Source organism: Varanus komodoensis, unplaced genomic scaffold (genome assembly GCF_004798865.1).
Source record: "Varanus komodoensis strain SLA01 unplaced genomic scaffold, ASM479886v1 scaffold17, whole genome shotgun sequence".
Classification (NCBI taxonomy): domain Eukaryota; kingdom Metazoa; phylum Chordata; class Lepidosauria; order Squamata; family Varanidae; genus Varanus; species Varanus komodoensis.
In genome coordinates, this window is record NW_025335505.1 from 21,541,703 (window position 1) to 21,568,538 (window position 26,836).

General features: G+C 41.9%; 1 protein-coding gene across 3 annotated transcripts in view; it reads left to right on the top strand.

The window, feature by feature from the left end:
- The window catches only part of RIPOR2 (RHO family interacting cell polarization regulator 2), a 74,655-nt gene that overhangs the window by 27,281 nt on the left and 20,538 nt on the right, over positions 1-26,836 (top strand). For all 3 annotated transcript variants that reach the window (XM_044426416.1, XM_044426414.1, XM_044426415.1), the window contains exons 2-10: positions 12,168-12,294; positions 12,697-12,852; positions 14,061-14,139; positions 15,398-15,421; positions 16,301-16,354; positions 19,097-19,246; positions 20,604-20,667; positions 25,261-25,304; positions 26,157-26,282. In XM_044426416.1, coding sequence (XP_044282351.1) covers positions 12,168-12,294; positions 12,697-12,852; positions 14,061-14,139; positions 15,398-15,421; positions 16,301-16,354; positions 19,097-19,246; positions 20,604-20,667; positions 25,261-25,304; positions 26,157-26,282 — 824 coding nt within the window. The remainder of the gene's footprint in view (positions 1-12,167; positions 12,295-12,696; positions 12,853-14,060; positions 14,140-15,397; positions 15,422-16,300; positions 16,355-19,096; positions 19,247-20,603; positions 20,668-25,260; positions 25,305-26,156; positions 26,283-26,836) is intronic.

Consider the following 26,836-nt stretch of genomic DNA (forward strand, 5'->3'; position numbering starts at 1 on the left):
CACAAGGGAAATACTATTCTCCACAGGAAAAAAAACTTTCTGCCTCACTTTACAGAATAAAAGAATATAATCTGTGTGTGAATTAAAGTGCATGGGGCAGGGAGCGGGAGAGAGAATGATAGAAAATAGAATTGTTTGTAATAAATTCATGCAGATTTTATGATAGCAATAAAAGGAAATAAAGGATCATTACCTTTCCATTCAGTGATACGGAATACTGTCATATCTGTATTCATGCTTCATTTAACTTTATGTTTCTGTATTCAAAGGCTTAAGTGATTGCTAATTCTGTAGCATATGCAGAAATACCATTCCAGCTTCTTAAACTTGAAAGGTTTTGTTGTTGTTGTTCTTGTTAGTTGCAAAGTCGTATCTGACCCATCGCGACCCCATGGACAACTCTCCTCCAGGCTTTCCTGTCCTCCACCATCCCCCAGAGTCCACCTAAGCTCACACCAACTGCCTCAGTGACTCCATCTAACCACCTCATTCTCTGTTGTCCCCTTCTTCTTTTGCCATCTATTGTTCCCAGCATTAGACTCTTCTCCAGGGAGTCCTTCCTTCCCATTAGGCCAAAGTATTTGAGTTTCATCTTCAGGATCTGGCCTTCTAAAGAGCAGTCAGGGTTGATCTCTTCTAGGACTGACCGGTTTGATCACTGCAGTTCCCATCTGCGGTGATCTTGGAGCCCAGGAAAATAAAATCTGTCACTACCTCCATTTCTTCCCCATCTATTTGCCAGGAAGTAAGAGGACCGGATGCCATTACTTTAGTTTTCTTGATGTTGAGTTTCAAGCCAACTTTTGCGCTCTCCTGCTTCACCCACATCAAGAGGCTCTTTAGTTCCTCTTCACTTTCTGCCATGAGAGTGGTATCATCTGCATATCTGAGGTTGTTGATATTTCTCCCAGCAATCTTAATTCCAACTGGTGATTCATCTAGCCCCACCTTTCTCATCATGTGCTCTGCATATAAGTTAAATAGGCAGGGCGACAGTATACAGCCTTGCTGAACTCCTTTCTCAATTTTGAACCAATCAGTGGTTCCGTGCCCAGTTCTCACTGTTGCTTCTTGACCTGAATATAGGTTTTTCAAGAGACAAATAAGATGGTCAGGTACTCCCATCGCTTTAAGGACTTGCCACAATTTGTTGTGATCCACACAATCAAAGGCTTTAGGATAGTCAATGAAGCAGAAGTAGATGTTTTTCTGGAACTCCCTAGCTTTCTCCATGATCCAGCGTATGTTGGCAATTTGATCTCTAGTTCCTCTCCCTCTTCGAAATCCTGCCTGTACTTCTGGTAGTTCTCGGTCCATATACTACTGGAGCCTAGCTTGTAGGATTTTGAGCATCACTTTGCTAGCATGTGAAATGAGTGCAAATCTGTTAATAGGAATGCTGTTTGTTGTTTTGTATTAACAGGCATGTGCATACAGTAATTACTGAATTAAGGACCTAATCAAGTCTTCAAAGAGATACGGCCAAATACTATAGTCTAGATAAATTAAACTCAAAATCTAGCTGGTTACATTCTAAAAGGCTACTGTTATACAGTTTGTGTGTCTTAGCACCATTAGCTTGTAATGCAATGTAAGTGCTTGAGTCTGCTAGGGGAACACAGAATTTTCTCTGCCAGTCCAGCATGGATTGCTTAAATTACACCATTTGATTTAGTTTTCTTGCCATATGCAAAGAAAGCAAACATCATCCCCTTCAACCTGCAGAACTGTTGTTAAATCAAACAGACCCTGGGTGCCATAGGAAGAAGTCAGTACACACAATCCACTTTATCCTACTGACACTCAGTGAACAAAGTAGTTTATGCACATGTGGAAAATCTAAGAAAAGGGGAATGTGCCATCATTCTTCCCTGGTTATAACTCAGGGTCTGATGTTCTGATCCGCCTTGTTTCTGGGGCAGTACTAAAAACCAAAAGGAGATCATGATAATTTTCAAAGCAAGCATTATCTTGGTTTCTCTCCTTATCAGTTGCTGATCCAGTCACACCCAGCTTTTTCCTATCTAAAGCTGTTTTATTTTGCACATGTACTGACTGCTAAAGCTGCTAAATTCACATGCATTAGCACTTACATCCAAGGGTGAAGGGGAATGGCATAAAAAATTTGCTCCTCTCTGGTTGTATCAGCTTTCCATAGTCACACTTAACTTTGCTCCATTGTTTCAGTATTTAACTATTTTAGTATTTAGTGAATGAACCAACGCCTTGATCAGGAAATAATCTTAAGAGTCCCAAAAGCTTATGCACTGGAAGCACTGGCATTGTCATAACATTGAGGCAAACAGATGATGAGAAAATGTGTTACATATTTCGACTGCTCATTGTCTATGGCATCCTTTTTACTTAGCTTTGACTGTTCTTGCAAAGGATGCTTAAAATCATTATTGTAAATTTCTGCATATAAACATTGTGGTCACATGGGCCTACACTATATGTTGCATTTTTCAATTTTTTGAGCAGATTCCAAAGTTTTGAATACATAGGCCTGAGTTATAAAAAATGTTCCCCTCTCCACTTTGGGTGTGAGATCTTATATAGAATGAAGCAAGCTTTAGGTTGACTTGCATATTTTAATATATAAACAGTATGAAAATCTTGGATGCTAAGGGCTGGTTCATTGTAATCTCCTTAGCAGACCAGCTCATAGACTACTTTCTACCTCAGGGTTAGGGGAAGGTAGCTCGAAATCCACTGGCAGATCTCTGGATGATTTGCAACAGATTACCAAGATCTAACCCCTAATTATTTACCCTAATTATTTACCACCCCCCAATTTATACAGTTAAAATGAAGAAAGCTTGCAGTGACTGGCAGTAAATTTTTGTTTGAAGGAGAGTGAGCTCTGTTCATGTCTGCTAGTGAAAACAATTTCCTGAGCCTAGAAGGATAGCATGGTTGGTGCTTTGCCGATAGCTGATGTGATCACATAATCTTTTGGATCATGTGATACATCATCTGGTTAGCCATGAGTGTAAACGCACCAAGGATATTCATGTACAATTCTGAAGTGGTTCTTCAGACTCTGTGACTGACTGTGAACTAGATCTAGAATCCAGGTAGGAGACATCTGTACTGAATAATGTATTTTTATGGTAAATAAAGGAAGGAAAGTGACAGAATTTGCTGTAACAGAGCCAAGAGCACCACAGGCAGTTAAGTTACCTAAAAACAAAAGCAAGTAAGGCAGGGGATGGGGCCACAGGAAATAACAGTATATTTACACGAAGATTCTTGTCTACTGTTCCTGTTTTGTTTAGGTCTGGAAGTACAGCCACTTTTAGAAACTTTGAATTTTCTCCTTTTCATAATTAATGCTCAGAACTGTTTAAATATGGACAGTGCTGGTGAGTGCCCCTTATGCATTTAATCCAGTGGAAGCCAGTATAGAAAACCCTGCTTCGTCATAGTGAATACAGATATAGGAAGCTGCTTATATCAAGACTGACTACTCTGCTATCCAGCTCAATCCACTAAGGACAGATACCCTCCAGGATCTGAGACAGAAGACTTTCCCAGCCTACATGGAGATGCTGGGAACTGAACGGTTTTTTTCCTGGTATGCAGTACAATGTGTCCAGCCCTCCCTGATTAATATTCATCAGAAATTCAGGACCTAAGCATCCATACTACAACAACCCAGAATGATAACTTACCATTATTTAGTACTGTTGAGTAGAAAAATGGAGGGAAAACAATGAACCACGACCTTGCAGTGGAATGTAACTGTACTTGGAATGAAGTCCCATTTTATTCAGGAGGGCTTTTTCCAGGGTATGTACAAGACCTCAGCCTAGAACAGTCCTGTGCATCTTTACTTAGAAATAAGTCCCACTGCATTCGGTGTGGTTTACTCCCAAGTAAGCAAGCTTAGGAATTCAGTTGTGTGAGCCTATCTTCTAGAAATCAAAGCTATTGGATTCTTTTAGCAGCTGTGTGGGGAAAAAAGCAAGAAATGATCACAGCACTTCAGTAAGTTGTTCAAAAGCATGCATGTCTGGCATGGCCTAAAGCCCCATATTTGAATTTACCAAATTAGGTCTAATTTTTGCAGCAGCTGCTAAGCCACTTGGAAGGTCACCAACTTAGAAAGATCATTAGACGAGCTCAAAGTCATTGTAAAATCACAGTGACAGCATTCCTGACACACAAATGACCACAGTGGAAAAGTTCAAAAGAATGACAGATCTTCTCTCAAACCTGTTCTACATCTTATTAAAGTTTGCTGAAAAGGACACAGATGCTGGCAACTTGCAAAGCAGATACCCTGAAGTCACAGCTCTGTGACTCGCTTTCAAGGGAGTGGATTTGTTTTGAGAATGTTTGAAGGGGATGAAACACCTTCTGGCTCGTGGTAAGCCTTTTCGTTACACTTCAGATATGATTGTGGCTGGGTTTGGACAGCACACTGTAGCTTATCATGGGTTGTTTAAAAATGATTTGTTGTAGCATCTGCAGGTGGCAGGTTGCATTGTTGCTGTGCCATGAGAACCCAGCAAGCATGGGTTTTGGTTTGAAGGTGTGAGGACCAGCCTGTCTTGGAAAAGGAGGGACCCATTTCAGAACCAGCGGAGGGGGGAGAGATTAAGGAGGGGAGGTATTCCGTGAACCTGTGAAGAAACAATAGGCAAAGCAAGTGGACCATTTAAGAGGCTTGATCTGATGCTTCTGCCTTCTAGCCCTGAAGCAGCAGGAGCCTTCCTAAGGGTGGAGTCAGAATTTTTACTGAAAAGGAAGGGAGGGGATGTTTCACTTTGGCTTCAGCTCCACACATGGGTAGATGTTTCTCCCATCTCGGAGAGAAGACTACTTTGATTTGACTTTTGTTAAGCTTTACTAAAAGGCTGTGCTTCTCAAGTCCTATCTGAGACTGCCAGAGGCAGAAGAGGGAGGAATAGAACAGCTCATGACAACCACAAAAACGTTCTGTTGATAAAGAAGAGCGTAAGAGGTGTCACTCAGTCGCAGTTTTACCCAGTTCTGTCACCATGATTCTGCTGTTTGGGGAATTTTCCAAGCTTTTATTGCCATGGCATTTAGTGAGATTAGCCAGTCATCTCTTTGGAAGCAGTTCTAGTATGACTGTGACAGGATCACTCCGGAGCCCGGAGGCCCTTGATGCTGCCACACAGGCACACTTCTTAAACACTTCACTTGAGTAGGCCGCTGTGAGCACACCAGCCCTTTGCACATGCAGAATTGACCCCACTCTTGCTGACGGCTCACGCTGGCCAGAGAACCCCCTTCATCCACAGGGGTCTGCTGGATTGCAACGTTTCTATTAAAATACAGCTAGGTTAAAACTCTGGTTTAGTTAAAGATTCAGTGGTACTTGATGGTTCCCAACTGTGAGCTTAGATGCTGCTGAACTCTTGATTACCACCTTGCTTGAACATTGGCCATGCTGATTGGAGGTGATGGGAATTGCAGGCCAATATCTGAGGGCCCAGGGTTGGGAACCATTGTGCTAGATGCTGGGAGGATATTATGATAGTGTCTGTACTATTTTCAGTACTTCAAATATCTGAGATGTTATTGCACTGACTTTTACATTTGTAATTCTGTTAACTAGCCTTTAATAGACAGAACATAAATATCTGCATAAGCAATGGAACAGCAGAGCTTCTGCAAGTTATCATATTAAATCACGCCAGGGGAAAAGGCTTTAAATCCATTTATGTGACAAATATTTTTTTCAAACTCTCCATTAAGTAAATGCACTAGTGTGGAAGCTGAACAGAACTGAGAATTGGTGTATTTGCTCAGATTGTGAGGTTCCTTAAAATAGACAGCACAGAGAGACAGAATCAAATACAGTCATAGGAAAAAACACCAAAAGAAAGCTGCACATTTTGGTGTGTTCTCAATCTATGCATTTCCCCCCTTGAATAACAAGCCCCCTCCACATTCTGCATCTGTGTAATCTTTCTTAGGGAAAATATAGGCATATTCAGCAACATTTGTCTTGCTTTGAGTTCTGTGTAAGAAAGTGTACTGGGTAAGCAAGTGTACTATACAGCTTAGAGTTGGCTGGAAAGCCCCATATTAAGCTCACAAGACATTTATCCTATTTAAGAGGCTGCTGTTACTCACTGTAGGTAAGATGCTATTTGCAAGCCTCCATACTCTTCCGTAGGTTTTTCCGTTGTCAAAATAAAATGGTTACTTCAGTTAAAACAACCATTGGCTGGACTGATACAAATCAGCCTTGATTTCGCAGTTTTGTGATCCTTGTGCATCAAGGTCCACCTATATAAACTTTGCTTCTCCAACATCAGTGGAGACTGCTGGGTCTAATCTCAAAGGGCCGTGTATCCATTGTGGATGGGGATATTTTGGGGGAAGAGTTCAGACGAAAAGCCAGTGATGAGCCTCTGTTGCCCGCCACAAATGCCACTAATGCAAAGACAATAGTAGCAGCACTACAGGAAGGCACAAATCATCAGGAATAGGGCAAGAGCCCTTCTGCCCCTTTAATTGTGTGATGCCCCTTCACATAAACAATGTGTGAAGTGGTCAGGTGTTTTACTGATCTCCTACAGGCTATTCGGGGTGGAGATGCAAGCCCTCTGAAAAACCACATAAGCAGCTTGGAGATGCTCCTGGAGCGAGCACTGCTACTGGGGAGGCAGGTGCAGTGGCGGCTATGAGAATTTATTTCCTGGTTCCTTGGCTGTGGCCTTCCCTTCCCTTGGTCATTTATACACTTGGTCATTAAGTCAGATGACTAATTCCCTTCATGTGCAATTGTTCTTGGAGATTGTGCAAAAATGGCAATCATTCCAAAATGCAGCTCCCAGTATTTTCACTAGAGGCCAGAAGCCAAATTATGCAACCCCAACTATATAACCCCAACTTATACCATCTACACTGGCTACCTGTTTGCATTTGGCCTCAATTCGAAGTACTGGTACTGACATTCTAAAGGCCGCCTTAGGCTAGAGTGAAGCTAGTATTGCCTTCTTTATGAACATACCCTTTCTATAAAATTTACTTCAGAAGTTGTTTTCATTTTTTGTCTCTAGAACATGGGTCCTCAGACTAGGGCCCACGGGTCTGCCGTGCCCATTTATCTGCCACAGAACTTTTGGACTCCCGTGCCCACCGGTGCTTCCGCCTGCTTCGCTGCGCTCGCCGTCGCCTTGCCACACAAGTGGTGAGGCGGTGGCTTGCTCGCTCGGAGATGCTTTTGGACTCGCTCGGAGATCTCTGAGTGAGCAAGCCGTCGCTGCCTCATGCGTGCCCGCCACCGCCTCACTGGCTCGTGCCCGTCACCACCACCTTTCAACTGGCCCCCTGTGGAAAAAGTTTGAGGACCCCTGCTCTAGAGTATGAGAGACAGGTCCTCTGAAATAGTGGCACCAAAGGATGGAAAGCCTTCCCTGAAGAGACCTGCCAAGTACAGGAATACACTGAACACATTTTTCTTTATATTTAAGTGGTTTTATCCTGGTGCTGCAGCTGCAACTCTTGACTGCATGTGTTTTGTAATTCAAGATTGGGCAGAGTGTAGCTCCTGGGTGAGTCTGACTCCCAATTGTTTAAAAATACCAGCAGTACAATGATTCCTTCCAGCTCTTAATAATACTGTTCTAATGAAGGAACCTTAATGTATTTAGAAGTAAGATACCTGCGTAATAAACATAATGAATAAATAGATTTCTTTCCCTGAATAGTGCATGTATTTTATGCTTGAGTTGTCTGTATAGTATGGTACATCACATTTTTTTCATTATTCGACATCTTAATGTTCAAATCTACAATTCATCTTCATTCTGTTTAGCTGCTTCTGCAGCCCTCTTTCCCACCTCGATCACTGATTAGCAAGCTACTTAGTTCAGCTGGGGTTAGAGTGTTCAGAACATCACATTTGGTATGCTAATAATGCTCCTAATGGTGTGCAACCATGCTTGTATATTCTGTGCTTTCCGATATATATTAATGTAGTATAGGAATGTTATCCTGGCTTAAGCAAGAAATAAAGTAGCATGTGATGTCTTCAGATACTCATCTATAATTAGTCTGAGTAGGAAATCCACTGTGTAAATGGTAGTGATTTAAAATATGCAGCGTTGATTATCCATCTGGTCTTCTCTTGTCAAAGCTCCTCGGTTACATCATGCCTAGTTTCAGGATGAGTTGCTTTCTAAAGGCCTTTCCATTGCCATGCTGCAGAACATGCACATGTTTAAGTTGTTAGACTGTTAGCCGCTGGCCTTGATAAATAGTCATAGAGGTCTTGCAAGGCAGGAAGAGTTAAGTATCTGGGCTGATTTTTTTTTCTCAGTTCAGGTTTTCAGATCTGCACATCCTAAAAAAGGGCACAATCCAACCTCTGCTTGCAGTGCAGAGTATAAAAGCCTCTATTTCAGGGCGGGGCTGTCATGTGTTTTCAGCTCAGTTGGCAAGTAGTAGCAGTATAAGATCTTCTGGGACAGCCTTCCAGTCTTCCCTTGACTCTGGGGAAGACAGTGCAAATGCCGCAGCACAGAACGCTTGCCGGGCTCTCTGAAGCAGCTGCGGTAGGGCCCCCTCCCCAGAATGAGGCCAGGGCAGGCCTGCCTGGCAAAGCGAGGTGCAGTGCCTGATTTGCTGCTCCACCAGCTGAGGTGGGGGATTCACTTCTCCTGCACATCACAGTGGTCTAGAGCCGTGGGTTTCAACCACGGGTCCCCGGACCAGCGCCAGGGTTTTGCCAGTCCAAGGCAGAGGGGGCGCAGTCCAACCTGCTGCAGACCAGGGCAGGGACTGGCTGTTTTCCACCTCCTCTTCCTTGGTTGCCACTACATTTCCAGGGGATCTGCTGGGTGAACTGGGAAGAGGAGAGACAGCTTGGTGGGAGCGACGCTGTGCCGATTTCAGTATTTTGTTCCTTTGTTGGAATGTTTTGTTGCTCAGTTTCTGGTTGTTCTGGAGAATTTTTTGGTACTGTGGTATTATTTTTTGGTTTTCATTTTTTGGTATTGTGTTTGGAAAGCAATACACAGAATACTGTATTATGTGTATGGTGCTCTTTGTTTCTGCCTCAGCAGACCCCAAGGCGGTTTTCCTGTTTTTTCTGGTCCCCAGCTGTAGAAAGGTTGAAAAGCACTGGTGTAGAGCATATGCTCTGCACACAAAGTTCCTGTATTCAGTCCCTGCTATCTCCATTTAGGGCTAGGAAAGATGCTTGTCTGAATCCTGCACAGCTACAGCCAGGCGGTTTAGAGTAGTGATTTTCAACCCTGGAAGGTGAGTTGTTGAAGAGCCCTGAAACAGGTCTTACTATCCTGTGGAACTGCAAGCTAATGTAAGACAATTTCTTATGTTCCTAAAGATGTAAAAGAAAAAAAGAACTTACAGAGTCCTTAATTTTTCAAAGGGATAAAACATTTGCAAAACTCTAAGCTACATTATGACTAATTTCTTATACTTCTCACTAGACAGGTTAAAGGTGATATAACTGGTTGTTTACTTGAGTGCTTTATTATGGTGACCGTACAATGTAAGACTAGTTCTAGCCAGCCTGCACTGGCTGCCTGTCTGCTTCTGGCCTCAATTCAAGGCATTAGTATTAATGCATAAGGCCCTGCATGGCTTGGGACCACAATACCTGTTAGAGCATGTCCCCCACCCTCACTCTGCTAGGACACTACACTCAATCTCTGGGCTTTCCTCCAGATGCTGGCCTCCCAAGAGGCATGGAGGGTAGTGACTGGGGGAGGGTCTTTTCTGTGGTGTCCCCCTATCTCTGGAACAGCCTCCCTGTGCAGCCTGCCTGGCCCCACATTTGCCATCTTGTCGGCACCAAGTTAAGACAGCCCTTTTTGTGGAGGTCTTTAAAGATCTCCCTGGTCATCCAACAATCTAATGGATTTATCCAAGTGCCTTGTTTCTTTTTCCTTGGTTGGGTCTTTTTATTGTATGTTACTGTATTTAATGCTATTTTAATTGATTTAAAATGTTTTAAATGCTGGATTATATATTGTATTTTATTGATTTTATATTCTGATGTGAACTACCCAGACAGCTTCAGATGTGGGTGGTATAGAAATGTAGATGATGATGATGATGATGATGATGATGATGATGATGATGATAGCAGCAGTGCCCTGCAATGGTGCTGACTTTTTGACAGTCATTTTCAAACTTTGTCCAGGTGAATTCTGGGATTCCTTAAAAGTTGAAAGTATTGAGACTTTTTCTCCAAACAAAACAGTCTTATTTGAATGGAACACCTCATCTATCTGGGCATAAATTCTTTAACCAGTCTTTCCAGTAAGAATTAATTTCCCTTCTTTTTCTCAAGATAATTAGAGAAAGATAAGTTTTACATTTGTTCAAAGGAAAAAAAAATTGCATACATCTTGTTTCAGATTGGCACACGTATCCGTTCCACAATGACAGGGAGCTTTTTATATCTTATGTATATTAACAAGGACCTGATCGAATGCATCATGCTGACATCGGGTTATGTTATTTTGACAGGAAGAGGCTTTTGACTGTGAAGCCAGCTCGTCATATGCAAATAAACTTATCATGACTAACACCAGTCCTTGTTATCCTTCCCCTGTTTGAAGCACTGTAGAATGTTTTTGTCCTTGAACCTGAGTCTCTGCAAGTGTCACCTCGGCAGGGCTATGCCTGCTAAGTTTCCTTGCAACTTTCTATAGTTTTTAACCTACATCTCTTGTATGGGCCAGACACAGGCTCAAAAACTATTAGTCTGGTCCTGTCTCTCCTTGCTGCTCATTGTTCAGTTCTTTGAACATCGAATGAAAACTTATGATTCAAAATCATAAACATGTGAATCCAAAACTTTTAAAAGTTCATTGCAAAGGTGGAAGGTATCAATAAAGCTTAAAACACATGAAAACTACGTTATCCTTTCCTTTCTAAATAGCTAGCTCTGATAAAAATCTGATATTGTCTGCTAGTAATAGCAGTTACCCAAACCTTTCTTATATGTTAATTATTTATTTTATTTGTTATTTGATTTCTAAGGCATCCTGTTAGCCACATGGCTCTGTGGGTGGGTTACAATAAAACCATTAAAACAGTATCAAAACACAAAAGAGGAAATTACAATAAAACAGTAAAACCAAAAAACAATAACAATGCACCCAACTTAAAAGAACTAGTGATTTCATGAAAGGCAAATCACACTATTAAAATACCATCAAAACAGGTTAATAATAAAAATACTGGTGAAGTAAAAAGAATGCAAAGAGGGTGCCAGGTGAATCTCTCTAGGGAGCTCATTCCAGAGTTGGGGTGCCGCTCCCAAATAGTCCCTTCTTCTTGTTGCCACCCTCCTTATTTCCTGAGGAAGGGGCTCCCTCAGAAGGGCCTCAGATGTGGCTCTAAGGTGCCAGTAGGTTCATTCCGGAAGAGACTCTCCTTTAGATACCAGCACCAAGCCATTTAGGGCTTTAAGCACTAATGTTGGCACCTTGAATTGGGCCCGGACCTCAACTGGCAACCAGTGAAGATGATAGAGGACTGGTGAATGTATCTTCCATATATGATTCCATCATTTAAATTTGGGTGGTTCTGAGTGCATGTGTGTATCTGTGTGGGGGGGGGAGGGGAGGATAAAATTCATGCAGGGATGCAGAAAACTCTTCCACAAATGTTAGCACAAACCAAGAAACTGGGGTTGGTTGCACATCAGAAAACACGCTGAAATGCACTAGTGCTGCACTACAGTTAGGGCAATGCACAACTGGATATAAATTCCCACCTACTATTTGCATAACTAGTCAACATAATGTAATACACCTCAGTTTACTTAAACCATTTTGAGGAGGATGGAGGAACAACAAGGACCTTGTTTGTTTGGAAAAGCAACAATATCTGAGAGGCTGTGTGGATTTTTCATGGATGCCTGAAAACACAGAAAGGCAAAGCTTTAAAATCCACAGAAATAGAAATCCACAGAGAGAAGTTTCACACCTCTCTTCTGCAAATATGTACTACTTGTGATCCTAAAATTAGTTCTTCTCAGTGAAAGAAATTAAAATATCAAAATCCAGAAGCCTGACAAATCTCTAATGATCCCATGACTTCTATTTGTTTTAACTTTGTTTGGAAGAAGAACTTAGCAGGCAGTATCTTAAACCTGCATGTGACTTGTCATTGCAGCTGACTTTCTTCCATTCATCTTGCAGGAGTATCTTCCAGATTCCCAGAAATCATGTCAGTAGGATCACAGTCCTTCTCCCCAGGAGGTCCTAATGGGATTATCAGAAGCCAATCTTTTGCTGGCTTCAGCGGTCTTCAGGAAAGGAGATCCAGGCAAGTACCCTCTACAAAGCTTCTTCCTTTTTTCCCTCCTTGTGTTTTTCCAATTCATTGTATACATAAAACATGTTTGAAATCTATTGTGTAGATTGCATATTTAGCTTCACTGAGTTTTCAGTGGGACAGCAGCAGATTTAAATCAAAGAAATAGGACTGTAAAGGACTAGTCTTAGCAAGCAGAATATCAGATACTGATAGCCAGTTGTCCTGTGGACTCAGGGCTATTACCCCACAGACTTTCAGCCCTCTGTCAGGCAGCCCTGTAAAAACATTGCTCTTAGCCAGGCAAGATCAAGTTAGGGTATGTTCCTTAGAGGATGCTCCTTTGAGATAACAACATAATCATGAATTATAGCCTTTCTCTCCCCTTCTACCTTTTTAATGCTTATTTTGTAGGTGCAACTCCTTTATTGAAAATTCCTCTGCACTCAAGAAACCTCAGGCGAAAGTGAAGAAGATGCACAATCTGGGACACAAAAGTGGCAGCACCACTAAGGAGCCTCAGCCTGAAAGAATGGAAGAAGTCTATAAGGTCCTAAAGAATGGACTGGAGTAAGAACGTTCGCACTTCTGGAGTGGCACTAAAATAGCCTTGACTAGACTACAGAGAACACTTGGCTAGATTTAATGCCTCAGGTCAAAGACAGTTTACTAACGCCCAACCACTTAATGGTTTCTGCTCCTCACACAGCTCAGGGCTGATTTCATGCAACCCTTGCTTGTTTGGCCTGCCGCGTATTTTCAGTCCAATCTGCTTGGTGGGTATGGCTTTCTGTATCCTCATGGAAAGGTGTAGCTTGATCTACTTTACAGCTACTGTCGGGCATGTCAAAATGCTTCTGTATGTTGGGTGTGTGACAAGGAGGGCTAAACATGACTTTTGGAATGGCAACCCACGGTTTGTGGGGGAATGGCTGAACAGCTGTCCAAGGTGACACATCTAAAACTTGGATGAGGCAGCTGTCATGTGCCTAAATCTGGTGTCACCAACCTTTTCTTGGGCCTGATGCCACACTGGCAGCTTAATCACTCATCCTGAGCTTCAGCCAAAATGACTTCCATGGGACGTGTGGCTGTTCATAAAGGACAAACAAACTTGAAATGATCTTTTCCAGAAATTGGGTGGAGTGAAGTTCCAAGGAAGGTGTTTGGGGGCTCTCTGGGGTGCACAGGCACCCCACATTGCCTACCCACAGTTTAGATAATCTTGCTCTTTTTTAGCAAGCCAGATTCAAGTTTGCTTTCAGTACCTTTTGAATACTTTGCTATGATCACGTTTATTAACTGTTGATCAGCATATTTTAAGTGGTCTGGGCTTGATTTGACCAGGTGGCAAAAGAGCATGCTCTTGTAAAGGTTTTGCTTGGTTGTCTGTAGAGACCTTTTTATCTGACAAGCAGTTTCTGACCAGGCATAGTGGATGACCTTTTTACTAGCTGAGTTTTTAAAAGAGACTGCAAGGCATAGTTCTCCAGATGCTGCACTTAAATAAATGGGAAATGTACAAGAGAAGTACAGTTTTCCGACTCTGTTAGAATAAAATCCAGTATACATTTTCCCAGGAGTAAGTCCTGTTAAACTCCTAGGCCTTACTTCTGAGTAGAGAGGTACAGGATTGTACTGTTAATTAAGTATTCTTTACTTGCTTAAACAAATAGTGGCCCTTTGCAAAATAGATTTTATTTTCAAAGAAATCAGCACTTTAATGTTGAAATATTAAAAACACAACTGATATTTCATATTTTGGCTTATCTTTATAGTGAATATCTGGAAGTGCATCAAGCAGAACTGGATAAGTTAACTGCTCAGTTAAAGGACATGAAAAGAAACTCACGTCTGGTATGTCTTGTCATTCAAATCAAACAACTGGGAGTTATTTCCTAAGTAAGAGAAGGGATTATGGTGTCAGGATGCTAAATGTTAAAACTAAGAATTAGTTCAGACCTCCATAATGGAATGAGTGCAGTCCTTCTGTGGGGGCTGCACCTCCAGCAATTTCACATTGGAAGCCATATGTTTGAATGTGGCTACAAATTTACAGAGTGTGTAAAACCTTTCCGGTATTGCTCTGCTGTGATGGCAGTTTTCACATTTTTTTTAAACAAACACCTCTTTTCTGAACTTTGAGGTGTTAAAAGTTGCAACCTCCGGGCTGTACAAATTTCTCTTCTCTATATGCTCACAATAACCCTGTGAGGTAGGTCAGGCTGAGAATAGTGGTGACCCAAGGAGCTTCATGGCTCAGTGGTGACCTGAACCTCAGTTTCATTTCAGCACTTTAACCACTATACTACACTATCTCTCATACATCTGTCTTGAAGAAAAGATGTGTCTGGAGAAAATGCAAGTATAAGGGCCACATTTTCCCCCTTCTGAGATGAATAGAAAACTGCAATGTATTAGACAATTCAGCTTATTAATGAAGTAGATGGAGCAATGCTTGTCTCCAACCTGGACTGACTGAACAAAATTAAGAAGTCATGTTATTTCTCTATCTGTAACATTTATAAGAGTGGCAGTGGTTTAAACCGCTGTGCTGCTGGGCTGGTTGATCGAAAGCTCACCGGTTCGAATCTGCACAATGGGGTGAGTTCCCGTTGCTCCATCCCAGCTCCTGCCAACCTTGCAGTTCGAAAGCATGCAGATGCAAGTAGATAAAAAGGTACCACTTCAGTGGGCAGGTAACAGCGTTCCGTGCACTTCGGTGTTTAGTCATGCCGGCCACATGACCACGGGGACCGTCTGTGGACAAACACTGGCTCCCTCGGCTAGGACACGGAGATGAGCACCGCCCCCTAGAGTCAGGCATGACTGGACTTCATGTCAAGGGGAAACCTTTACCTTTATCTTTAACATTTATAAGACACCCCCCACCCCACCCCACATAAGAAAAGAAATGAATTTATGTTTTACACAGGCTGATAGGATTGCTTAGTTGCTTTGAATAACTTCATTCATGTTTACTCTGAAGAACAATTCTTTAAAATTTTTTAAAGTATTATAGCTAAGGTACAGGCACAGTATGTTGCAGTATACATATTTCCTTCCTTACAAGAATACTTTATTTACTATTAATATGTTATTTTATTCATTACAGGGAGTGTTATATGAGCTAGACAAGGTATGTTTTCCTAATGCTAAATTATCTCAAAATCCATCATGCAAAAGAGCACAGCTGTTCTCTGCCATTCTGGGGACAAAACTAGAACCAGTGATTGGATGTTGCAGGGAAATGGTTTTCAGTTAAATATTAGGAAAAGCCTTCTTACTATGGGGCTACTTGGCAGTGGAGTGAACCTCCCAGAAGACAGTGGGTTCTTCATAGGGATATTTAAGCCAAGGCTGCATGACTGTTTTCCAGGAATGCAGTATTTATATCCTCCAGGGCACGGCTTGGCTTGTGGAAGGGTTGGACTAGTTGGCCTTAAAGACCCATCTTAACTAAGATTGTATACAGCACTCTAGCCTTGCCTAGTGGTGTAGCATAGGACCATCTGTAGGATTTTGTATGAGGAAGGCCTTCCAGTGATGCCACAATTAAAGGACGAGGTATGAGTAAATGAACCTGTCCATCCATTTGGACAATGGAACAGCCCCTTTCCATTCATTTTGCAACAGCCAGCTTCAATCCGGATTAATTGTTTCAGAGAAAGTGGTTTGAGGGCTGTGGTTCTAGACAATTGTAGTGTGAACTCAAGATGGCTCTCAGTGACTTTTGGATTTAGAAAACAATTACACTTCATTTTAGCAGATATATGAGAAAGTCTGGGAAGGCTTTGACCCAAAGACCTTCTCCGTTCAAAATATTGATGATTTTTTAAAATATGTATTAGAATGAAATTTTAGACACTTTTATATATCAGGAACAGCAGTGTCCCTTTCGAATAGCATATTGCTTTGTCAGGAGAATATTCGAGTTCTGCAGAAGTACAAATCAGTTCAGCTAATCTCAGTTGTCTGTCACTCTTCTCATTCTAATCATTTTTAATTTATTTTGCAGCAAATGAAAGCAATTGAAAGATATATGAGAAAGCTGGAGTTTCACATCAGCAAGGTAATCAGCTGTCCTTTCATCTGGCTTCTAACTTTGTTCTTAAGCTATTTATCAAAAGCCTGCCTAGCAGCATCCGGTATTCCAGAGAACTGTCCTCACAAAGCGGCTCTTCACATGGCTTCAGGCAGGTTTTGCAGTGTCAGTTACAAATGTGGGAGATGGAAATCAAGTGCCATCTGCAAGGCCATGCGCAGTGCCTTCCCAGTTGTTGCCACCACACAGGAACTCGCATCAGACTGCCCTAAGAGGGAGCTGGGCTTAGAGCACATCCTGCGTACTATAAATACCTGCTATAGGTACCTGCCATAAAGGCCGCACAAAGTTCATGGTTTTGTTACTAGACAGCAAACCTGCCAAGGGGGTGATCCCATCGGACTTTATAAAGAAAATTTCTTTCTAGCGGGTAGTAGATTATTAATGAAGATTCATCTTCTTTCTCTGTCACATAGACACACACACACACACACACACACACACACACACACACACAGAGAGAGAGAGAGAGAGAGAGAGAGAGAGAGAGAGAGAGAGAGAGAGAGAGACAGGACTGTGGATATGTTGCCCCCATTTTTAAGGGGCATATCCAGAGTGAGCCATTGCATGGCCCATAGAGTTTTCATCACTGAAAGATGGGTCAGACCAGATGACCCTGTGCCCCCCCCCCCAGAAAAAAAGAAAATTAAAAGGCTTTACTTTCTTCCCTTCACTGTATGACAGTCTGATTTGGATGAGGCCACAACTACTATTCACATTTGTATTTCATTCATTCATGTATTCATTCACTAAATTTGTATACCACCCCATAGCCCGTAGGACTTTCTGGGCAACTTACAGAATCAAAGTATATAATTAGAATAAAAACACTGCAAATACTAAAATCACTTAGAACCAAATACAGAACACTTGACAGCTCGGGTGATTAAAAATTAATACACAGCATAAAACAGTCTGCGTAGAAACACTATTAAAATCTATCTAGCTATTAAAACATCTGGCAAATAAAAAGGTATTTATCTGAAGGAGAACAAAAGCTGGGCCAGGTGCACCTCCTTGGGGAGCATGTTTCAGAGATCGGGTGCAAACACGAAGAAGGCCCTTCTCCTAACTGTCATCCCCCTTTACTTCCTTAGTTGTGTCCCCAAGTGCATCATATCCCTTTCTTCTTTAACAGTAAATACCAGGCAGTGTAGATTGCCTGTCCGGCTTCATTTAAGCCATAGGGATCCAGAATATAGCCACTTTTGCATTATTCTCTTACCCACCGAATAAATATTCATCAAGGAAACAGATTCCAAAATAACACACTCCCTGCCAGCAACATTTCATGCAGCCAGGTACTTACTGTTCAGATCTCACCCACACAGAACAGAGTGATTTCAGTGTTTTAAAGAGGAGTGAATTGCTGTAGAGCTAAATCCACACTCAAATGGTTCAGTGTATTAACTGTTCTGTAACCCATGGTGACAAACAAAAGGAACTTCATGTGAAGCATGATTTTATAAGGTCAAAATGCAAGCAGCTGCTCATGACAACTTTTTAATAGAAAGTAGCAACATTTTGATGGATATAAGGACGGATGCATGCTGGTCTTCTACTGACAGCTGTACCTTGAAATTAAGTTCTGAACAGGAAACAAAGCAAAGCAAACAGGAAATGTGGTAGGTAATGACAGCCCTGTAATTGAACAGATCAGTTTGTGGTAACTGTTCAGGAAGACAGAGGGTGGGGAAAGAATGCTGCATTCCACCTGTGCTTTCAGAAGCAGAAGGCAATATTTTAAAAGCTCTTTGGAATGGAGACAGGAAGATTGACAATGGAATACCATAACAGACAGCCACACAACAAAACAGTTAGCTACAAAGGTGTCCATAGGCTTCTATGTCTTGTTCTTTTAATGCTACATCAGTGGGTTGGAGCCAGATGTGCCTTTGCCTTCATAGGTCTGTGAAGTACTTTGGTCCATAGCACATTAGATGATGCTTTATAATCTCAGTTTTTGTCAGCTATCTTCCAGGCATAATTTAATATACTGTCTCTTACCTTTCAAGCCCTGAATGATCTGGGTATCCCTCCTGGGTGCCTTCTCCCATATGAAGCATCATATATGCTTAGATTAACCTTTGGTGGTCCTGCTTAGACGTTATCTTGGTACCTATTAGAAACGGGAGGATGTTTATAGTAGTGGCACTCAGCCTTTGGAAGCTCCATCTACCAAGGCAGGCCAAGCTTGTTCACACTGGCTTTCCAGTCGAATGATAGAAACACAGTTAATGTTAGAATCTAAAATCTTTTAGGTAACTCATGGCAGTGTTTGCTTTTATTGCATATCACATTGCTTGTTTTGTAATTGTTTTGTTATTTTTGTTGTTGGCATAGTAGTTTTAAAAGTTTGGATGTTATACTTTAGTGTTCATTTTAACAGTATGTTGTGTTAAGATGTGATTCTTAGCTCCTTTATGAGGATTGGTTTTGTAATGGAAATGAGGGCTATATATTCTTAAATTAGAAATTGGATTATGCTCCTTGTTTAGTACAGTCCAGTGGCATGTTACTGCTATCTTTTTCCTACTCTGAAAAATTATAGAAGTTGTGATTGAGAGTGAAAAGAGAAGATGCTGGTTCCACACCGAATCATTTTCAATATAAAGACATAGCACCGGCCCTGAAATTGCTTATCCATCAATCTAAAGGGGAGAAAAAAGTTCCTTTCAGTTTGTTCTGATTTTTCTTTTGTCCTATCAGGTAGATGAGCTCTTTGAAGCTTATTGTATCCAAAGACGACTCCGTGATGGTGCCAGCAAAATGAAGCAAGCGTTTGGGTCCTCCCCTGTCAGCAAGGCAGCTCGGGAGAGTTTGTCAGAAATCAACAAAAGCTACAAAGAATATACCGAGGTACACCAAGATCTTTTTTTCCTCAGACTTTTCCAGGTTGAATTTGTCAGTAGTTATGGTGGGAACATGGACTCATTGTAAGGTGCTTCTGGACAGAAGGCTCCCAGTGCAGCTATTCCGTTTTTTTCCTTCATGATTTTTTCCTGGTAAGAAAAAAGATGCAAACGGTGGGATAACACAGGAAGGCTAGAAATGAAAGGAATTGTCTGGACCTCCCCTAAAATCCCATTAATGAGGCAGCACCATTGCATAAACAAAGTATCAACTGGAAGTGCCTGTAGGAGGAAAAGAGAATGTAGGGTTTTTACAGGATAGAACGCGTGGCATTGATAATACAGGCTTCAGGATAAAGCCTTTTGCATTTGGCTGCCCAGAGCATTTGCTTCCAGCTCAAGCCAGCTGTTGCCAGCACAGAGAACAATATTTGATTCACTTCAGGTAAACTTTGATTGACCTACAGATACCAAAACTGATTCTTCATACACAAAACATGATTCTGTAATAATTTCAATTTAAGACAGAATTTCACAGGAATTCTGGTGTGGAGGTTAAACTAATAATATACCTGGGAAAGTATCAGTGATCTCAACTACATGTTTAAGGGTTACATTGCTTAAGTGCTGCTTTGTGGACTGAAGAAGGCTCAAGAGCTCTTGTTGGACAGTTTTAGAGTAGGATAGAGGCAGAAGAGGTGGGTTGCCCCTTGGAAATAACTATAATTATGTAGAGAAACAGCTGGAGGATAGAAGCTGGATTCAGTCTGAGCTCAAGCTCAGAAATGCTGAAAAATGCTTCTAGAAAAAGAGTACCTGTCTGAGAGGAGGGGCAGAGACTGAATTACTTCAGTTATTACAAAACTTGCTTGCATGGCAAGCACTTCCATATTCAATTATGGAGTAAAACTCAGATGTTTCAAAATGGGCAATGGTCTATACGTCTATTAAATGCAAATTCTACAATAAACGGCCTTTTATGAAAATGGCATCTGTGTGTATTTCACTGGGCATATGCACACGGGAAACCTGCAGTGAGCCATGGCCGCCTGCTGCTGGATGCTTCCAGAGGAGGTTTTTATTGTGCAACTACTCTGTCTTATTTCCAGAATTTGGAGTGGGTGGGGGCGCTAGATGTCATTGCCTTCAGCGTATAGTCCTCCCATGATTTTCTGCTACTTCTTCTGTACAATCTCTTTCCACAGAAAATGAAATAGATCCGCAGTGCCTTTTGATAGGTAGTGCTGGGAGCGCTTCCATCAGGAAACACCCCTAGTTCTAACTAAAATAGTTATCATGTATTTTATGATTGATCTTGGATCATTGGATGGTTGATCTCATCAGTCTTCTGCTTCCCCACCTAGAACATGTGCACTATTGAAGGAGAACTGGAAAATTTAATGGGGGAATTCTGCATCAAGATGAAAGGTAAATGGTTTTTACTGCATCCATTTTCTGCACAAACATCTTAGTGAGATCTCTCTCTCTCTGTCTTTCCCCCACTCCCCTCTCCCCCTCCCTCCCTCCCTCCCTCATTGTGTGTGTGTTTCTCAAAGCACTGAGGGTGCAATCCAATTTACCTAAGAGGGTTGTTTTCTTTCTCCCACCAAAATAATTATGGAAGCGTCAAAACCCATCTCTGCTTCACACCCAAAGCAATTGGCATGAACCACACCTATTGAAATATCAAACGTTGCCAATAAATTTTCCACCAAAGACTTTCTTCTTCTTTAGGAACATGTGGCTTAATTAATTTCATCACATGTCCCTCTTCTGAGCAATTATCTGTGTGGGAGCATCTTTTCCATAGATTTTCTTGTTTTAATCTCTGTCACTGCAAGAGATTTTGAATGTTGAATTATGTCCCTGACTTTCTAAAAAAAGATTAGAAGGGAAGAGATATGGTTCATATCTGATTAGAAATCAGTGAGTATGTAACTGTCTGAGTAGCTATCTTGCTTTGTAGTACAAAAGAAAAGTATTCCTGAAGTCAATAAGAGAAGAAACAAGTGAAGTTACAATACTGGCTGTTAGGGAAATACCACTTAATAGGTTGATTCTAAACCGAATACCTCTTCTCCTTTCCACACTAAAAAAACCCAATGAAACTATACCTTAGAAGTGCATCTTTGGAACACCCAGTGCTCCCAGTAGCTTGGAGCATCAAATGCTTCCCAGCTGCTCTGCCCTCTTAATCTAATACCCCAATCTTGGATTAATGATGTTAGGTCTGTGCTGTTCCACAGTAACATGCACACTAAAATTTCCCGCAGAATTTGAAACTGTCTATTTCGTAGCTGCTTCATGACTTATCCCTGTGTCTTTTGACCTTGGCTTCTCAGCTGAGGATTCTGGCTGCGTCTCCTTGACTGAGCAAGACTCCTCGACTTCTCCATAACGTTTGAAGACTCTTTTGTAGGAGAAGTGGGTCCAATCCCTACAATTATACACCTTTCCAGTATTAAGCTTTATTTTATTAAAACGCTGATCCCACCCATCCAATTACTGCGTGAGTGGCGCAGAAGTATGTTTAATCTAAGTGTGTCTTTTTTAATCCTTCATAGCAAACCCCCAATTGTTCTGCTGCCCACGCTGCACATTTCAGTAATGTGGGTTCTATCCTAGAGGCTGGTGGAGACCATATATGTGTCACGTATCTCTCATCATTGTTTTAGGATCAAACTAGAGAAATACTTAAATGTCTTTTTTTTCAGGTTCCTAGCAATATATGGCAAGGGCTGATATAAAGCACCAAGCTTAGCAAAATCAGCTTTGCAAACAAGACTTTCAGTAGCCTAAACTATGCACTGGAGCTGTTTCATTCTGATGCAGGATCCATCCCGGCCCATCTGGGAATCTGCAGAGCTCTTCATTTAGCTCCCACTTTTGTGCAGCTTGAGGTTCATATGCTTACAGCTGGATGGGCAGGAGAAATCAAGTTGCCGTATTAAGGCATCAAAAAAAAGATAGTGCCAGCAGCGGAGTGCTAGGATATTTGAATTATTTATGAATACTAAATAAATTAGAAAGTGGGAGGTAATACGAACCTGGCAGAGCCCTGCTTTGTTCTCATCCTTGAAGCAGTGCAGGAGGGCACACAGGAGAAACCCTGTTTTATATGTTCCTGGGCAAAGGAAGGGTTCCTCATAGCAAAAAGAAGGAAGCTGTTGAGCATCGCTGTATCGAGATGCGTTAGACCAGCCACTGGTGCAAGCGTGGCATTTACCAAAGATACAGTTGTTTAAACAAATCTTACGTGACAGAAGAATAGAAATCACTTCCCGTGAATTCACTGTACAGGGACATGGGAGAGTTGAGCCCCCTTTCTAGATCTGACCCAGAATATCTGAGGTGGAAGAAACAGTATGGAGCAGAACTGTCTTTGTTATACTGCTGTGTGGGTGCAAGATCACACCACAATATCCATGGAGCTTGTATTGCTGGAGTGACATGACAGGTGAGCCGTTTGGAGATTGTTCTGTGCTTGCAGTCATTTCTTCAAATCAAAATGACTGCACATCAGTTTCTCTCTTAACAGTATCACTGCAGTTCCATTGACACTTGCTACAGTAGCAACATTAATCATTTTCTGTTGGCCCCTGTATAGAATGGCTGTATTCTGATGTTACATTAAGGAATAAGCCATGGTAGGTTGGTTGTTCATGGACAAATCACAGTGCGCCTAAGAAACAATCAGGCTCACCATGTTGCTGTTCCCTCAAGTCCCACAGCCGGTATCTCAGTGTCCTTCAGAGCAGAGCCTGCCTTCATTCCCGCTTCTGATCTCTATCCCTTTTCTTTTCAGGGCCTCAAAAAATGCACAGATAGGGTTTGGAGGTGGTTGGCCCCAGAAAGTTGCACCACCTGAGGTCATATTATTATCACTACACAGCTTTCTGATATGTGTGATCTTTCCTGGTCAATGTCCCTGTCTGTTGCAGCTGCCAAAGGGAGCAACGAAATGCATTAGGTAACAGGTTAAATAGGCAAGATGGTTTACAGGCTAATTTGTATATGGCTGCCAGGCTATCCACTGAAAATCACCTGTAAAGGGGAAAAAAACAGGGCCAAATTGTGTGGTCCCTGCACTACACTCAGGCAACAGAGGAAGCTGGGGTGAGAATAGGCAACCCAACACCCATAGATGCTGTGACTAATTTGGGCTTAAATGAGGCTGCCGTGATCGTGTGAAGCCATGTCATACTGGCTTCTATGGTTTCCCATTACATTCAAATCTGGCTTCTCTCTCAGGTTAACTTAATTTAAAGGTTTACTGTAAGACTAAAAGAATGTCTGCATCTCCCTTGGAGGGTTGGATGGATGAATGTTAAGAAATATACAAATAAGAGCCATCCATCCATGCGCTGATCTCTTAATTTCATAGACTCTCCCAAAGGCATTTAATGAGGTTACTTCCGAGTGGGGTTTTTTGGAGAAGGGATCCTATATTTCAAAGGAAGACTACTAAAGCCTTTTAATTAATGAATTAAAAACCCTTGGCCAACAGAGCTTGTGAGGGACTGCTGCCACCTATTGGCAGAAAGTATGAAGGGTTCACAGTAACCCTTCCAGGCTTTACTTCCTCTCCCATATAACAGGGTTACGGTCACTCCCATAGACCTAAACTGTTGATTCCATAATCAGCAACTGGTGTGTGTGGAGATGACATAATTAAAGTAGGTTTTTGAAGGTTGTGGGGAGAAAACGTCTAGGCCAGAAGTTAGATGCAGCACTCTTGGATTACAAGGTGCCCGAGCATCAATGTTGTCAGTGCGAGTGGCTTACGATTCTTTTAATTATGATAAGCCATAAGCAGGAGGGAGACTCTGTGTGTGTGAGTGGGACTGTATCTAGCAATTTGTGGCCATTTTCTGGGGCTCATAATGACAGTTCGTCCATTTTAAATTTAATTTAATTTAATTAATTTAATTTAAACTCTCTGACTCTGTGCAAAGTTGGGGACCCTGAGCATAGGGTGAGCTGCCATGCATGTATGTGTGGGGAGAATTACCCAAATCAGACACAAGGATCATCTGCCATTGAGCCCTTTCTCTCACAGAAGATCCTGACCTTTAGTGGAACATGGGTCCTGCATCCAGCCCTACTCTTTGTATTTCATACATTCAGTGATGATTTGCTGAATCCATTGGCACCATGCTTAATTCCATGAAGAGTCCCCTCAAGTGAGGCAGCAGGCAACCACTAATGGAAAATTGGAAGCAGCATCCCACCATCTGTGCCATCCATCTCATGTGTTGCATGACCAAACAGTCTTGGCTGATCCTGCCTATTTCAGCATCGTAGTGTTTTAAAAAGTTAATAGAAAAGCATGTACTGTATTTCACCTATTATTAGTTGGATTTAATGTGCCTGCTTTTTTTTTTTTTTTTTTTAAGGGAGCTTAAAGAGGAAGGCAGTTGCTCTTTCTGCTCACACTAAAGCTGCATAACATTGCTTATTTCAACAGATTGATCTGGGCAAAACTTGACATGAAAATAAAAAAGGTGGTTGCAGAAGAGAAAAGAGCAGGTTCTTTTACTGTAGAAGGGTGCTGCCAAATGTATTCGATACTGAAAGGGGCAAGAGTGGAAGGGTGCTTCTTTATCTATCTTGAAAAGATGCCCTTTAAATGGGATTTTAGGGGCCTGGTAAAAAGTCAACAGACAAATCTGCCAGGTCAAGAGGATTACAATTGACTTTCAGAATTCCAAGTGAGTTAATCCACTGACTACCCAAACAGTCTTTCCATCATTCCTAGTAACAAGTACATTAAATTGGGGATCAGCTACTTCCATCTTCAGAGAAGCCGCATTGGAGGGGCTTTTGGATCAGTGGCCAGTGTCCTCTCAATTGGTAAGGGAAGGATGAAGCAGGATTGTGAAATTGCCTTCTTGGTGCATAAGTGCCTTGGCAGCAGTGATGAGTGCTAATGGTCAGGTTCCAAGTATGCAGTGACTGATGAAGAAAGAGGAGGCATAAACACTGCGTCTGAAATGGGTCTCAAATGTTGTTGGCTTCTAGGTCTGGCTGGCTTTGCTCGACTTTGCCCTGGAGACCAATATGAGGTGAGTAGCTTTGTAAAAATGTCATTTACCATCACGTTCAAAGGGTTCTCCACTGTATTTCACACTGTTCTCATATCCTGTAGAGCAAGAAAGATCCCACTGTTCTCTATTTATGGATGAATGCACTCTGAGCCTTTCCCACGTAAAGACTATGAGATTGGTCCCAGAGAGCTGATTGATGGCTAGCAAGATAACGGATCTTTCTTTAGCTTTGTTTTGGAAGGGTGTCAGCAGGTCTTTCAATATTTTGTTCTTGGCATAGGTTTTCTCCCTTTTGTGGCTCCTGAATCCAGCCAGGACAGGCTGACTAGAGCAGATCAGTTAGAACAGTGCGAGTCAGCGTCTCTCCCTCCTCCCTGGCCTGTTCCCCACCCCCCAAGACAGAAATGTAACCTCATCAACAAGTGGGCTGAATTCTACAACAGCTTCACTGTCTCTGGCCTGGCCTCCCTGGTCTGTATTCATGTCGTGTGTGGTGATGCTGCCTGAAACAATTGACATTCAAGCTCTGCAAATGACCATAGTATCACTAAACAAAACAAGAGCTTTCTGCTCCTTTTCACATTCTGGGGAGATGCGTTATAAATCTATCCCCCTTGTTCTCTAAAAGACCTTTAGGGTTGTGGTTTGCATTACTTCTAAGAAGAGGTCAACTGGGGAGAATCCTAGCAATGCTGTGTTCGCATTTGTAGGAGCTCGTGTGCATGAATCACAGCATTTGCGCCTGTCCATGAGTCCTGCTGGGATCCAAGGCCTTCCCTTCATAATTTGCTCAGAGAGGCAGAATGAATGCGAAAGAAAGGCAGGACAAGCATGTGGGAGGCAAGGGTACAAGATGTTTCTCTTTCACAGATTTTTATGCGGTATGGCCGTCAGAGATGGAAACTGAAAGGCAAAATAGAAGTCAATGGCAAACAAAGCTGGGATGGAGAAGAAATGATCTTCCTTCCTCTTATTGTTGGACTGATCTCCATTAAGGTATCAGTGAAATCATGTTCTGTCCACACATCTGCTAACCAAAACTACACTGCAGACCTACAAGCGATGAGCAGAATGCCAGTCTTCAATTGAATGTATCAGGACTTGTCATTGTTGTGTGTGCATTCTGCAAGAGTCCTGCAATTAATACATGAATTGCATAAAAGTCAGGAATCTAGTAATCAAGTTATTAGATTATTCAGCAGCATTTTGGAGCCCTACTCCATTTTATCTGTTTTATCTTTTACTTGTTCATCACTCCAGAATCTTTCAAGGTATAGAGCAGTATACAAATGCTGTGAATAAATAAATAGAAGTTTAATGTCATCTTGCATCAAATGATGTTTAAGTGGCAATAGTCTGTTTATACATGCAAATCACCTCTTGAGGCTATGGTGAACTGGCCTCTCTTTCTATACTAAAGGATACAAATGCAGAGACTTCAACGCATTCAGAGAACTATAGACACACACACACACAAGCAGGGCCATATTTGATGTCCAAACCACAGAAGTGCTGCTTGCTCTGGATTTCCAATCCATGGAGAAGGGGGT